Below are 15,669 nucleotides of genomic sequence, written 5' to 3'. Positions count from 1 at the left end.
CCTGTCTGTCCCATGTGCAGAAAAACACCCCCAAAGCATGATGCTACCACCCCCATGCTTCACATGAGGGATGGTGTTCTTGGGATGGTACTCATCATTCTTCTTCCTCCAAACACGTTTAGTGGAATTATGACCAAAAAGTTCTATTTTGGTCTCATCTGACCACATGACTTTCTCCCATGACTCCTCTGGATCATCCAAATGGTCATTGGCAAACTTAAGACGGGCCTTGACATGTGCTGGTTTAAGCAGGGGAACCTTCCGTGCCATGCATGATTTCAAACCATGACGTCTTAGTGTATTACCAACAGTAACCTTGGAAACGGTGGTCCCAGCTCTTTTCAGGTCATTGACCAGCTCCTCCCGTGTAGTTCTGGGCTGATTTCTCACCTTTCTTAGGATCATTGAGACCCCACGAGGTGAGATCTTTCATCAGAATTCTAGCTGATAGATAGGTGTTCAAATACTTATTTGCAGCTGTATCATACAAATAAATAGTTAAAAAATCATACATTGTGATTTCTGGATTTTTTTTATAGATTATGTCTCTCACAGTGGACATGCACCTACGATGACAATTTCAGACCGCTCCATGATTTCCAAGTGGGAGAACTTGCAAAATAGCAGGGTGTTCAAATACTTATTTTCCTCACTGTATATATATCAAGTGCTGTGCTGTGCTGGGCACATTGGGCAACAAGTGTCCTCCAACGTATTCGATCCGTGGCCAAGTTCTCCACATCTTCCCATGGGACACTGGCATTCTTCAGGTCTTCGTGAAACATCTGTCTCCGTGTCTTCCTTGGTCTTCCCTGTCTCCTGCATCCTCCTGGTGGTGTCCACTTCATAACTGTCTTTGGGTGTTGTTGTTTGGGAAGGCGTAGGATGTGTCCAGTGAGGTGCACCCTTTGTTTTTGCCTATTTGTTCTTTAAAGCGAAGAAACAAATATATTTTCACATAACAAAGTTGAATCTCATCTCTTGGTTTGTAAAAATATAACTTGGAATTATTTCTTTTTTTTTTTTTTTTTTTTTACATTACTGTATGTGTCACTATAATAGATTGCCCCTGTATCTGGATATTTTTTTATATATATAATTAACTGATTTTTATTGTTTTCTTTAAACAGTTTGACATTAAATATTGGAATATGCTTTCAGAATTGTGTGCATTAATTGGGGTTTTGTTACATTTATTTGAATATAATTAATATACCTTTGATATACTATACATACACTGTATGTTAGAAGCACTTTAGTACATGTAATTATCTTTAATTAAAATACTGCAAAACTACCCTGCTGTAGGCCATTGCTTAGAAAAAAAAGTTTCTCTTTCAAAGGATTATGCATCAGTCAATAAAATAAGCAAATTTGTGTCATTGATCATGTGAACTCGTCATTGCATGGTAACCACACAAAGGAGTCTTTTGTTTTTAAATGTGAGTTTTATAATTTAATTAGAAGGAATACATGTTTAACAGCCCAAATATTAAATATTTAAAGGTGAACCATGCAGGTTTTTTTAGCTTATTTTTTTTTTAAATAGGCGCTATCTGTATAAACAAACAACATATTTGAGATTCAAACAACTACATTCTCGACTGAAAAACTCTTAAAACTACATTCCGTCACAATAACTAGTAGTATTTTTAAATGTAGCGGTCTTTCTCCTCTGATATTGACGCAACTTGAGATTATAGCAGCAGGATTCAGCATTCTACATAAAGATACCACATAATAACACTAAAACAGCTCACGTTAGCTACAAGTTATCGCGAGAACAGATTTAGATCAGACATACTACTGGCATACTAATCATAGAAAGTAAAAGAAATGGACACAGCGACCCCATTGGATTCAACGGAGACAAAGTGAAGCCAATTAGAAACTCTTACTTCCTGGGGGTCGAGCGTACTGCGCAGACTCAAACTGAGCTTGACGACGTAGATGTGACGTAAGCAAACCGTCTGTCTTCTAGTAGCTGTGCCAAAATCAATCTGAATCATTCCCTTCCGAGACTTGCAGAGACGGAGAGTGTGAGTAGGAGCTGTCCATGAGCTTGGAGCAGGAGAAACTTTTAGTAGTTGTTTTGATTAATTACTTTGTCATTTTGCCTCCACGTCCTCCCGATTGCCCGCGAGCTTCTCCTGCTGTCCATACGGTAATTTCCTACTGTGCGACAGAGAGTCGCATGGCTATGACGCAATCGTTAGCCTACTTTTACAAAAATTGCTTCTACGGGGCCATAACGTAAGATACAAGGTAATGAAGCCTTTTATACTTTTTCGTGTTTCTTTAGGAATAAATAATGGACAAATGGAGTCTTTAAACGCCTCAGATGTGAAGTTATTCGCTGTCAAAGTGACGCCAAAATGAATGGGAGTCAATGGGATGCTAACAGCAGGTGGGGGTCCGCTAGCCAATGGCGGCGCCCGGGGGTACCTTCAAAATAATAGAAATCCATGCCCCCCTGATACTAATGGGGTCCTAAGCTCGGACTCATCTCTTCAAACGGACTCGATTGTTCACCACAGGGGCTTAACAAAGAGTCGTCGATCTTGGATTTTCTCATAGATTCGTTCTGATGTTTCATCAACCATACAGTAAGTTCTTAAACATGTATTGTTAGCCACATCCAGACAACATATATTGTTAGCCACATCCAGAAAAATGAATGGATCTCTATGGGCCTCTGCTGGATATGGTCATTACACATTTTTTTTCTAAACAGGAGATATTGCCTATAGATCAATATCCAGAAAAAAACTCATCATTAAAGTTTTTTTTCCAATTCCTTGTTACAAATATGGTAGAACTAAGAGCTATCAATAAAAGATTGTTTTATAAACTTGCTGCCTCATATTTTAAGAAATGGCAGTGCAAGTTGCTTTCATTTAAAACAGCTCAAAACGCATTTTAGTCTGGGACTAGACTTAAGCCTTGTCTGTGAAACCGGGGGTAAGTGCTACCCCAACTAAGCAAGCCAAAGGCGACAGTGGTAAGGAAACCATAAATCTCCAAAGCTCCAGCTGATTAGAAGGCATTGAGCAAAAAATGAAGAAAAATAAATTTTAGTGAAGAGAAAAATTGATACATAATGCAGGAACAGTCGCACATTTGTAAGTGTGAATTAAGTCAAGTCAAGTCAAGTCAAGTTTATTTATATAGCGCTTTTCACAACACAGGTTGTATCAAAGCAGCTTCACAGTAATAAATTAGAACAATACATCAATGTTTGTTTCTAGTGGAACGTCTACGTTCGGTAATGCTGATCAATAGTATCGTTGATTGATTGATTAATTTAATTAAATATCACCAAATATCCCCAACTGAGCAAGCCAAAGGCAACAGTGGCAAGGAACCGAAAAACTCCATCAGGTGACCTAATGGAGAAAAAAAAACCTTGGGAGAACCCGGGCTCAGTCGGGGGCCAGTTCTCCTCTGGCGTTTATGAACTAGAGGTCGGATTTAACTGTAGGATTAAAAGTATTATATGAATGCCTGGCTGAAGAGATGCGTCTTTAATCTAGTTTTAAACTGGGAGAGCGAGTCTGAGCAACGAACAGTATCCGGAAGACTATTCCAGAGTTTTGGTGCTAAATGTGAAAATGCACTCCCTCCTTTGGTGGACCTAGATATCCTAGGTATGACCAAAAGCCTCGAATTTAGTGACCTTAAAGAGCGTGATGGATTATAGGGCGATAGAAGATCGGTTAAATAGACTGGAGCTAAGCCGTTTAGGGCTTTATAAGTCAGTAGCAATACCTTGTAATTAATACGGGACTTTATAGGTAACCAATGTAGGGATGATAAAATCGGTGTTATATGATCATATTTTCTTGATCTAGTTAGAACTCTAGCGGCGGCATTTTGGACTAACTGTAGCTTGTTTATTGAGGATGCAGGACAACCGGCTAATAACGCATTACAGTAATCTAGTCTCGAGGTCATGAATGCATGAACTAACTTTTCTGCGTCAGAAACTGATAGCATATTACGTAGCTTAGCAATGTTTCTAAGGTGGAAAAAGGCTGTTCTTGTAACATATGAAATATGATTTTCAAAAGACAGGTTGCAGTCTAATATAACACCCAGGTCTTTTACTGTAGAGGATGAAGTAACAGGACATCCTACTATGTTAAAGTTGTATTGTGAGAGGTTTTGTGGGTGGTTTTTTGAACCGATAAGTAGTACCTCTGTCTTGTCTGGATTTAATAAAAGAAAATTATGCGTCATCCAATCTTTTATATCTTTAACACACTCTGTCAATTTGGATAATTTAGCGTTTTCATCTGGCCGTGATGAAATATAGATTTGAGTGTCATCAGCATAACAATGGAAACTAATTCCATGTTTCCTTATAATATTTCCAAGTGGTAGCATATATATTGAGAATAATAGAGGGCCTAACACAGATCCCTGCGGCACTCCATAGTTTACTGGAGTTATGATAGATTTTTCTCCATTTAAATAAACAAAATGGTAGCGGTCAGATAAATACGATCTAAACCAGCTTAATGCTTGTCCTTGAACACCAGTATAATTTTGTAGTCGATCTAAGAGTATTGTATGATCTATAGTATCGAACGCAGCACTAAGATCAAGTAAAACTAATATTGAGATACAGCCTTGGTCAGAAGCTAAAAGTAAATCATTTGTGATTTTAACGAGCGCAGTTTCAGTGCTATGATGCGGCCTGAATCCAGACTGAAACTTTTCATAGGTGTCATTTTCTTGTAAGAAAGAGCCCAGTTGAGCGGACACAACTTTTTCTAGTATTTTAGACATAAAAGGTAGATTTGAAATGGGTCTATAATTTACTAGATTATTCGGATCTAATTGTGGTTTCTTAATGAGAGGTTTTATAACTGCCAGTTTAAATGTTTTTGGAACATAACCTAAAGATAAAGACGAGTTAATAATATTGAGGAGAGGCTCTTCCACTACAGGTAACACTTCTTTCAATAGTTTAGTTGGTATGGGATCTAATAAACATGTTGTTGTTTTAGAGGAAATGATAAATTTATTTAACTCTTTTTTTTCTATAGTTGTAAAGCACTGTAATTGTTCTTGCGGCGTGATAATTGAGGCTGAATTATAAGGCGCGATTGAGGATTGAACATTTACAATTGTGGTTCTGATGTTTTCTATTTTCTCAGTGAAGAACTTCATGAAATCATTACTACTAAACTGTAATGGAATACTTTGTTCAGGAGACATCTGTTTATTTGTTAGTCTCGCCACGGTGTTAAATAAGAACTTAGGATTGTTATGGTTGTTTTCTATTAGTTTGCGTAGATGCTCAGCCCTGGCCGCTTTTAGGGCCTTTTTATAACGTGACATACTGTCTTTCCATGCGATTCTAAAGACCTCTAAGTTGGTTTGTTTCCATTTACGCTCTAAATTACGGGTTTCTCTCTTTAGAACACGCGTAGTATTGTTGTACCATGGTGCTTTACTTTTCTCTCTGACCTTTTTTAATCTAATGGGCGCAACAATATCCAATGATCCAGAGAGAATGGTGCTCATAGTGCTAGTTAATTCCTCAAGTTCATCTGTTTGTTTGGGTTCACTGAGCAGCTGAGACAGATCCGATAAGCTGTTTGAAAAATTATCTATGGTGGATGGAAGGATTGTTCTGCCTAATCGATAACGCGGCGCAGCATGATATATTACAGGAGTACGTAATATGCAAGTTACCATGTAATGGTCAGTGACATCGTCACTTTGTGGAATGATATCTATATCGGTTGGATCGGTTCCATGGGATATAATTAAATCGAGTGTATGATTAAATCGATGAGTCGGTCCGGTAATGTTTTGCTTGACCCCAAAGGAGTTTAATAAATCTGTAAACGCAGCCCCTAACGCATCATTTTGATTATCTACATGGATATTAAAGTCTCCAACAATTAATGCTTTATCGAAGTTAACTAATAGGTCTGAGAGAAAATCTGCAAACTCTTTTAGGAAATCAGCGTAAGGCCCAGGCGGTCTATATACGGTAGCCAAGGCTAGAGATAATAGGGATGTTTTTCGAACATCTAAGAGCGTAACATTTAGTACAAGTACTTCAAATGAAATAAACTTATAACCCGTTTTCTGAGTAACATTGAGAAAATCTCTATAGATTGTTGCAACACCGCCGCCACGACCATTCAGACGGGGCTCGTGCTTATAGGAGTATCCTGCTGGAGTAGACTCATTTAAACCAAAATAATCATTTGGTTTAAGCCAGGTTTCAGTAAGGCAAAGTACATCGAAGCTATTATCTGTGACTATTTCATTTACAATAACTGCCTTAGGTGTGAGTGATCTAATGTTTAGAAGACCTAGCTTTAAAAATTGTTTTTGATTACCAATAGCAACATTTTCTGGTTTAATAACAATTAGATTTTTTCTAGATCCTGCAGTAGATTTATGATTTGATCTCACTAAACGAGGAATAGACACAGTTTCTATGCAATGTTCTACACTATTTATATCAGTTAAATTGGTGCAGCAGAGACTATGATTTGGACTTTTGTTTACTAGTCAAAAGGTATTTAACATTTTGGAGATGTTATCTGACAGAAGATCCGATCCGAATCTGCTTGGGTGTAAGCCATCAGCACGGTAAAGCCTAGGACGCTCCCAAAACAGATTCCAATTATTTACAAAGAGAAGTTTCTGCTCATTGCACCATGACATTAACCATTCATTAAGCGCAAATAATCTACTAAACTTTTCATGACCTAGTCGATACGTGGGAAGCGGTCCTGACACAATAATCGTTATATCAGGCGATGTGCTGCGTACCGTATCGATCAGATTCCTGAAGTCTTTCTTCAAAACCTCCGTTTGGCGCAGTCTGATGTCGGCCCCTCCCGCGTGCAGGACAACGGTTCCGACGCGCTCGTTCAGAATCTCGGGAACGTGAGCAGCGATTTCAGAAACACGAGCACCAGGAAAGCAGTGACTATGCACCTTACTTTTATTTAACGTAACGTGTACGTGTCGAACGATGGAATCGCCGATGATCACAGCATCGCGTTCTGTTTCGCGAAGAGGGGAGAAGCGGTTTTGTGTGGATATCTCGAAAACCGGGAGGGTCGGAGAGAGTTTTCTTGGTCTAGACCTGACTCGCGACTTCCGCTGCGGAAAAATCCAGGCTTCGTGATGGCATGTTGGAGCCGGAGTGAACGAGACCATGGCTGATCGCGACCTCGACGTTCGGGACCGATGTTGAGGAACGCACGGAGTAGACGAGGTCGGAGTCAGCGGGTTAGTAACATTAATCTCTGATTTGTGTGCCTCGGCACGTGATGTTTCGAGAGCCAAACGCCGGTCTATCAGCTCGGCTTTTCTTACTAAAAGGTCGTGGATCTGTTTCTCAACAGCTTCCAGCTCAGACTGCACCGCGTGCAGCTCAAATGTGTCCTCACCTGCACCAAAAGGTAGACTACTTACATTTGATATATTCGCCATTTTAACAGATGGACAGTAAGTTAAGTTAGCAACGACGCTACCAGTGGTGCTATCAATATTAATACTAATTTATGGCTTAAGTCTTGGATATAATCCGTCTTTTCAGTGGTACGGGTGTAGAGTAGACGCACGATAGGCGAAAAAATGTTTGTTTGTAACTTAAATGAGTGCGGAGAAGACGCGTTCAGCCGTGATCCACGGACGTAACCTATAAGAGTATCCAGCGTTGGATCATATTAAGTGACCAAATACTTTTTGGGAAAACTGTATACATCTTCTGTAAATATTTATAATATTGGACATGTTCTACTCAGAGTTTTGTCATTGAATCAGGGGGAAATGCAATGAAGATCTCATTCTGCCAATCAATTCACTACCACTAAACTACCATGACCACTAAAGAACTACCACTAAATATTGTTTTATAAACTTACTGCCTTATCTCAACCCCTCAGCAAACCATGTAGGTATAGATGAGAAGAAATCGAAATTGCAACAGAAACTATCGACTCTCTCTCTCTCTCTCTCTCTTTTTAACACTTAGACACGGTTTGCTTCTTTGCGCTCTCATCCTCTGCTCGGGTAATTTTGACACAAACTTTTAATTTGAAAAAATTGAGAGTTCATTGGAGTGGTCCAAGACATTTTTCTTGCACTTGAACTTGGAATACAAACACACACAAATTTACTGGATTCAATGATTTTTTATTTTTTTTTTAGTTGTAATAAAAATAGTAACAAATACTTGCACAAATACTACATCTGGGAATTCCCATTAGGTGAATAGGGGATTCCTTTCTCATACTATGGTGATATGAACAAATCAAAATGTCAAATCATTTAGCCTTATTCATAATTCATTCCTCTACCTCAAGAAAGACCTGACCCTCCTGCTGTAGATCAACCAAATAATTTTTTGAAATGCTGTGGGGTCATTCATGCGTTAGCCAAAAGAATAGCTTATCAAAACAATCATTTCAGGGACATTGTGTGTTACAGGCTGTTTTTTTCCTTCTGTGCATTAAAATCAAGGCTTTGTGAAACTGCACAGCTTTTCCAGTTTTTTAAATTACATACTCCTTCCTACACCAACTACAAACACATTTTCTATCACGTGAAATACTTTCCATTCTATCATGTTTCTTCTATCTATGAAAGACGATGGAACCAATCATGGGGCGGGGTGACATTCCCGCCCCAGATGCAGCCCCTCCCCATATGCAGGCTGCAGCCAGGTCAGAGAATGGCTGCGTTCGAAACCGCATACTTCCCTACTATTTAGTATGGGAAAAAGAGTAGGCGAGCGAAAAAGTATGTACGAATCCAAAAGAGTAGGCGAGAATTACCTGGGTGACGTACTAATTATCGCGAGATTCGGACTTAAGTGCGTTCGAATATGCCTACTTTCCTACTATATAGTAGGCGAAAACAGTACGTGAAGGAAGCAGTACGTTCGAAACATCAGTATTCATAAAAGAGTAGGCGAGAAGTTCCCGGATGGCTTACTGCTTCCAGCCAGATTTTTGAGTGCTCGACCGATGGATACTCTTCTATCCCAGGAGGCCACGCGAGAGGATACGTCACAAAAAAGAAGAAGGATAGGTCATACTCGAACGTGACGGAAAGGATGACGGACGAGACTGTTTTCAAATGTGAGTATTACAAATCAAATGATCGCATGTGTTGAACTACTGTACAGTAAACTGTTGAATTGTTTAAGGTGTAAAGACGCTGTATAGGCTCAGAGGTGGAAAGTAACGAATTACATTTACTCGCGTTACTGTAATTGAGTAGTTTTTTTGTGTATTTCTACTTTTTTAAGTAGTTTTTAAAATCTGTAATTTTACTTTTACTTAAGTATGTTTTGTTTAAAGTATTGTAATTCGCTACATTTTAAAACATATCCGTTACTGAGTAAAAAAAAAAAAAAAAACATTATTAAAAAAACATTAACTAGCCTACTATGGGTAAAACAGCGCGCGCGCTCGTGCTCAGCATTGATTGATTGAAGGGCGGGAGTCGGGAGAACAGACACGAAAAAACCACAAACAATATGGAGACGGACAACACAGATTCTTTACACACACACACGTGAGGCGAACCCCTGGTAAGTATGGGGATACTTGGATATAGAAAAACGAACGCGTGGTTGTCCTCGAGGCTCGAGCATAGCCTATTCATTTTGCAAAAATTGTGGACGCAAATTGGCTGCAAAAGAAGGAAACACATAGAACGTGTTCGGGAACACCATCCCTCCGTGCAGATTAAGATATGTCCTGTTTATAATTTAAGGTCGAAGAATTTCTGTTATGCAGAGGGAATCCCGGAGTTTCATTATCATGAAAATGGAATTTACAGTAACGCAGACGTCACGTAAAACACATGAAAGTAAAGCTGTACAATAAATCAAATTGCGACATGGTCTGTAGTCTATATATTAAAGCACAAGAGACTGCTATATAAATGTATAATCTGCGTGTCTGTCTGTGTGAATCAGTGCGAATGAGACGAGCCGTTTACATACTCAAGTATGCGACGCGCTAATGGTGTTTTCAGCATCTCACAAACAATATGAGAACATGAAAACATGAACATCTCCAGAGCTGCTCTGAGAGAATGACCTTTGAGAAAAACCTTGTCAAATAGCCTACACTCTGAAACAGGACTTCATTGCAACCCATCAAAATAAAAGTTTGGTTTAACTACAAAGAAATGATGACATAACTGTTGTGGGCCTACAATAGAATTTCTCATAATAATATTAACAACAACAATAATAATACAGTTTATTTAAATATTATTTAAGGATTTTTTTTTGTCCATGGTTTAATTGAGTAAATCTGTTTTGCAGCACTTTGCCAAAAAATAAAAGGTTAAAAAAATGTGTTAAACTTTTATTTGATTACCACCGTTTGGATAATATATTTGTTTTAAATCATAAAAAGAAAAAGGATTTTTCTGAATTAAATACATTTCATAGAAGTCTATTGTTCTTGAACATTTTAATAAATTATTAATGATAAAAAATAAGTTGTTAAATGAGTAGTTAAAATGAAAATTACCCCATGATTTATCAGCCCTGAAACCATCCTATAGGTGTAGGCTATATAACTTTCTTCTTTGTTCTTTCAGACGAATACAATCGGAATTATATTAATAAACACTCTGATGCTTCTGAGCTTTATAATGGCAGTGGATTGCAACCATCAGTTTAAAGCTCAAAAAAGTACGCCATACGCAGTCTACTTACACCTTAAACGCAACTTATTCAACTCATGACATCAGAAGTAGTGTAGTGCGTCCTGGCGTAGCGTAAATATCAGCAGTATGTCGCATTACTCACATAAGTTGCGCTTTAGATTTAAGTCGAATACATATGTTCGTTTGGCCGGAAGCTAGTTATTTTACTTCATAAAGATTTAAATATGAATATCTTTCTTACACAAACTCAACGTTTTGTTTCAGAAGGCCTTTATTAACCCCCCGTTGCCATGTGGAGCACTTTTATGATGGATGGATAGATGCACTTTTATGAGCTTCAAACTGATGGTTGCAATCCACAGCCATTATCAAGCTAGGAAGCGTCAGGGTGTTTATTAATATCAGAGGCTTCCTTCACCTCTGTACAGATAAAACATTATCAAAATGATTCCAGTTCGCATGGATACGCGGAAGCGACACATTTTTTTTTGTATTATGCAGGCCAGACAAGTAATTTGGTGAGGTCAATTTGTAAAGAAAGACTACTCGCATGCACACATTCAAATTTTAAAGCTTGCACCTTGTAACTTATTTCAAGGTTTACATTCTTGAGCTCCAAACACTGTTGTCGTGCAAATGAACGGCCAGAACACATTAAAGTTTTCTGTTTTCTGTTAAAGCGGTGTCGTGTTAGCGGCCCCTAAGTTAACAACTAATGTGCTTTTCGCAACTAATGAATCAATCAAAAATTAATGAATCAAAAACTAACTTTAGCTGGACAATAACTTTATTCTAGAGCGGCTGTAAAGCCAAAACACTCTCTGTTACTGTAATCTCCTATTATCTCTGTAAAGCTGCTTTGAAACAATCTATATTGTTAAAGCGCTGTATAAATGAAGGAGACTTGACTTAATATAATTCTGATTGTATTCGTCTGAAAGAAGAATGTCATATACATGGCTTGAGGGTGAGTAAATCATTTGGGCTGGTTTCATTTTAAAGTGAACTACTCCTTTAATCAAATTCACAATCATTTATTGAAATTAGTTGATTAGACATGTTTTATTGAAATTTTAATAAACAAAACAAATGTTCCCAAAAATACTGTTTTCATCCATTTACTGTAACTCATTTTAACTGATGATAATAATAACCCTAATTTAATAATACAGTTTTTATATTTAATAATTTTTTAATACCATTATATTTCCGGAGTCGGTTATCATACTGTGAAAATCTCATACCATTACAACCCTACTCGGGGGACTCCCCAACCCACCCCCGCTGTTAAAAAAGTAACTCAGTAACTTTTACTCTGAGTACATTTTAAATGAGCTACTTTTTACTTTTACTTGAGTAGATTTTTCGACTGGTACTTTTACTTGTACTTAAGTAAAAAAAAATTGTAGTAATAGTACTTTTACTTGAGTAGAATATTTTATTACTCTTTCCACCTCTGTATAGGCTATTTGTGATTTTGCTGTAAATCACATTTTATTATGTATAGCTAACAGAGAAGCTCCAGTAAGGACACATACGTCTCCAAAGTGGATTTGCATACATTTTAAACCGTATACATCTTAAATACAATTACTAAATGTCTATTTAATATCTGGCAAGAAACTCTTCTATAAGAATTGCATATTACTATATGAAATAGACATCTGAGTGATGTATGTGTGCTATTATGTAGAACAAATCTATAAAGTAACTAAACATAAGTTATCTATTTTATTTGTCCATTAGTTGATAAATTGAGGAACATTTATATTGGATAAAAACTAAAAGTTAAAACAACCTCAACATGTAAATGTAGTGTTGAGCTCATAAATCACAGAGGTAACATGAGTCTGGTCTGGATGTTAGAGTGGCTCATGAAGCTGAATGCTGCCATCAAAGACTTTGTGACATTACAGAAATGGATAACAACAACTATTTAAATATTAAGTTGTAGTTTATTTTAATTATTGTAATTTCAAACAGAGCTATTACAGCACTTTTCTGATTCTTGATTTCTGTGCATTTGCTGCACAGCTTTTGTGGTGGTGCAGGACCTGCAAAGAAAGATGATGGCGGCATTTGTGGAAAAAAGCATTTTTGTCTTCTAAATAATACTGAAATCAAATGACATTGTGCTGTTAAAATTACTGCTTTTGTGTTATGTTTGTGTATTTTGTAGGATCTGAAATGTCAGCAGGCTGGTGTGAGCACTGAGGACGAAGAGCACAGAGCTGAATCCTGGAGATGGTGCCATGGACGAGACCCTCCATCACTCCACCTCCCTTATGAGAACCTCCACCTGCCCTCATGAGACCCACCATCACTCCACCTGCCTTTATTGCCTCAGATTGTGAAGCACAACACATCACGCAACAACCTCAGGCACGAGGGAACGGCTCACCTCTGGCGGTCATCTGATTCATCAGAATAAATCTGCAGAATGGGCACCGCTGTGTTGAGATGGCAGAAGGATGTGGGGTTCAGTGCCTGTAGCCTACATACATGATTGTAATAAAGCTTTGTTTCATGTGTTGACTTGTATATGCATTTGTTTATTGTGTGATGGTGACTTTGATTCATTCTTTTACTAATTTATTAATATTTCTCATTGTTGTCAGTAAATAAAATACAATTAATTAATGCTTTATTTATTGTTTGAAGGAAAATGTAGATGTTCACTATATACACATCTAGAGTGTATTCATGCATAGCTATGTCATATTATATACATTACATTTTGTTTGTTTTATTGAATTATATAATTTACAGTAAAAAGTAATATAATTAATTGATCAGCATTTATCGTTGTTATTATTGTATGTTTTGGGCTGGGAGCAATGCAATTCATTCTGGGGTAATATTAATTTTTAATAATGATACTTATATTTTTCGAGTATAAAATCAACAGTTTTCTCCAAAGGTGAATCTCCCTTTGTGCAGACATTACAAACGCTGAGGAAAACCGTTCTAGGTAGGGCTGTCGAGTAAATGTGAGGTAAATGTATGTATGTATATGTATGTATGTATTTATACATATATATATATATATATAATATAATATAATATATATATATATATATCATGGGTTTGCAAACATATTATGAGATTTTATACACAGGAAAAAACCTATAAGGTTGAATATCAATATATATTTTCTTAAATAATTATATAATACATTTAAAAAAATGCATTTTCTGTTATTTATAGGCCTGAGGGATGAAACGATAGTTAAATTTAACAAGAAAAAGAGGAAAACAAAGCAGTAAGCCACTTTTGCTTATGGATGAAAATGTTTGGATATAAAATAAAGAAATTAACAACATATTCAAGAGATGACAATTTTGGGATTTCGTAATAAAAATAAATATCGTTAAGGATAAAACGGTGGGTCACATTAGTAGGGTTAAATATAAGAACTTAAATCAACCCTAAATGTACTCACACAATAAATGGGCAGCAGTTTCTTCAAAAAGACCACAAAATGAGCAAGTTTAATCAATATCATGATATTTACAGATAGATGAATTAAACGTGTCGTTCAAATCTTTTAAGTTGTTGCGCGTTTGATAACGCGTCGTAGGTCACATGATAACGTCAACATGGCAGATGTCCGGTTCTCATTCATACTCAACGAGATCTGGCTATAAAGTACCTACTCTTTTAGCGCTCGTTAAGTAAGTACTCATTGAAATTAAGTACCTACTCATTGAGTATGCGGTTTCGAACGCAGCCAATGTCTAATATGGCGAGAAGTTTCACTCTCAGTACACTTCCGGCTTCTGAACTGGTTGCAGTTCCTCTCTGATTCCATATGAGGGCGCTCACAGGACGAGTGCAGAATGAATGGAGGTCTATGGCGCTATACCAATAAAAATCCACTTTTCTCAGGATATAATTTTTTGTCTAGTAATTTGAATGTTGTATTCGAAAGGAAATGCAAATAAATTACACATTGCTGGGTGTTAGATTTTTTAGAGTCACTTGTTTGCTTTAAAAAGTCTTTTAAAGTGTCAATGACGTCATACACATGTACGACCAGAGATACGGCTTTACGGCAATCCTTCAGTCACACTGATGCTTTCGCGCTCTGCACTTTCTTTTCTCTCGAGACATCGACAGCACAGCTGACACAGGTAAATACACGTGCTAGAAGAGTTTTTGTTTTGTTTGTTTCTGGTCCTGCTTCGGATGCCACGATGCCATCAAGCGGTATCTCCTGTCGTAATCAGTCCTTCAATGACCAATCAGCGTTCATTAGCAGAATGCTAGCGTGTTATGGGCAACAACAACTCAGCCTGTAAGAAATCAAAAGGACATAAGTACTCGTTCATTCAACTTTCAACCCATAACCCATGTTGAACTTGCAAAATCTACAATCAGATCTCAGATTTCTCAACGGCAATCGAGTGAAAGAGACAAATTTAGCCGTCTAGCCCCATTGACTCCCATTCATTTTGCACTCATGGCGATCGCCCCCAGTGGAACTCTGGTGGAACTACAACCAAAATTCGGTACAACAGGGCTTAATAGGGAGTGGGCAGGCTCTCCGTAGACGGGCTCTGGCCAGGTCCTTCTTGTGTGTTTTGGTTGAATTTTCGATGTATTTACACAGTTTTGACCATCAGGCGTCACCAGCGTGTAACGTTTCGAGAACTTCTAACTAGGGAATCAATTGATTCAAAGTTTCGAAAAGCTTCGTTTCTCCTCTCACTACCATAGAGAGTAAAAGAAGGCTCACTACTTATTTTTTGACGAGCACCGGTGATACTGAGCATGCGCGGAAGATCTGGCTTTCTATTCGACAAATCCGCTGACTATCTGTGCGTGAAACCATGGTCCGATCCCAATCATTGGTTCACTTGATATAGGGTTGTACGGTGATCTCTCTAATTGGTCAAATACGAATTCTCGTGTTCAGCGTGACCCAATCCAAATATTCTGTTGTGTTCATTTGCTTTCTGTTTTAAACTGTCAAGCAGTAGCCGGTCTACAGTGCAC

The 15,669-nt window shown here is 37.6% G+C and overlaps 1 protein-coding gene across 4 annotated transcripts in view; it reads left to right on the top strand.

The window, feature by feature from the left end:
- Positions 1-2,399: 2,399 nt before the first annotated feature.
- mvda (mevalonate (diphospho) decarboxylase a) overlaps positions 2,400-15,669 on the top strand; it is a 31,269-nt gene continuing 17,999 nt past the window's right edge. The window contains exon 1 of one of the 4 annotated variants that reach the window (XM_081373056.1): positions 2,400-2,606. Coding sequence is in view for 1 of the 4 variants with exons in the window: in XM_081373053.1 (XP_081229179.1) it covers positions 15,445-15,491 (47 nt within the window). In the remaining 3 variants the exon portion in view is untranslated. Of the gene's footprint in view, positions 2,607-14,704; positions 14,805-15,174; positions 15,492-15,669 lie in introns of those variants that run through there. The other 3 variants (XM_081373055.1, XM_081373054.1, XM_081373053.1) reach the window with 3 other exon arrangements.

The sequence above is a fragment of the Scardinius erythrophthalmus genome, assembly GCF_964197995.2.
Source record: "Scardinius erythrophthalmus genome assembly, chromosome: 8".
NCBI lineage: Eukaryota > Metazoa > Chordata > Actinopteri > Cypriniformes > Leuciscidae > Scardinius > Scardinius erythrophthalmus.
Note: the sequence above shows the minus strand (reverse complement) of the source record. Positions and strands in the feature narration are given on the sequence as shown.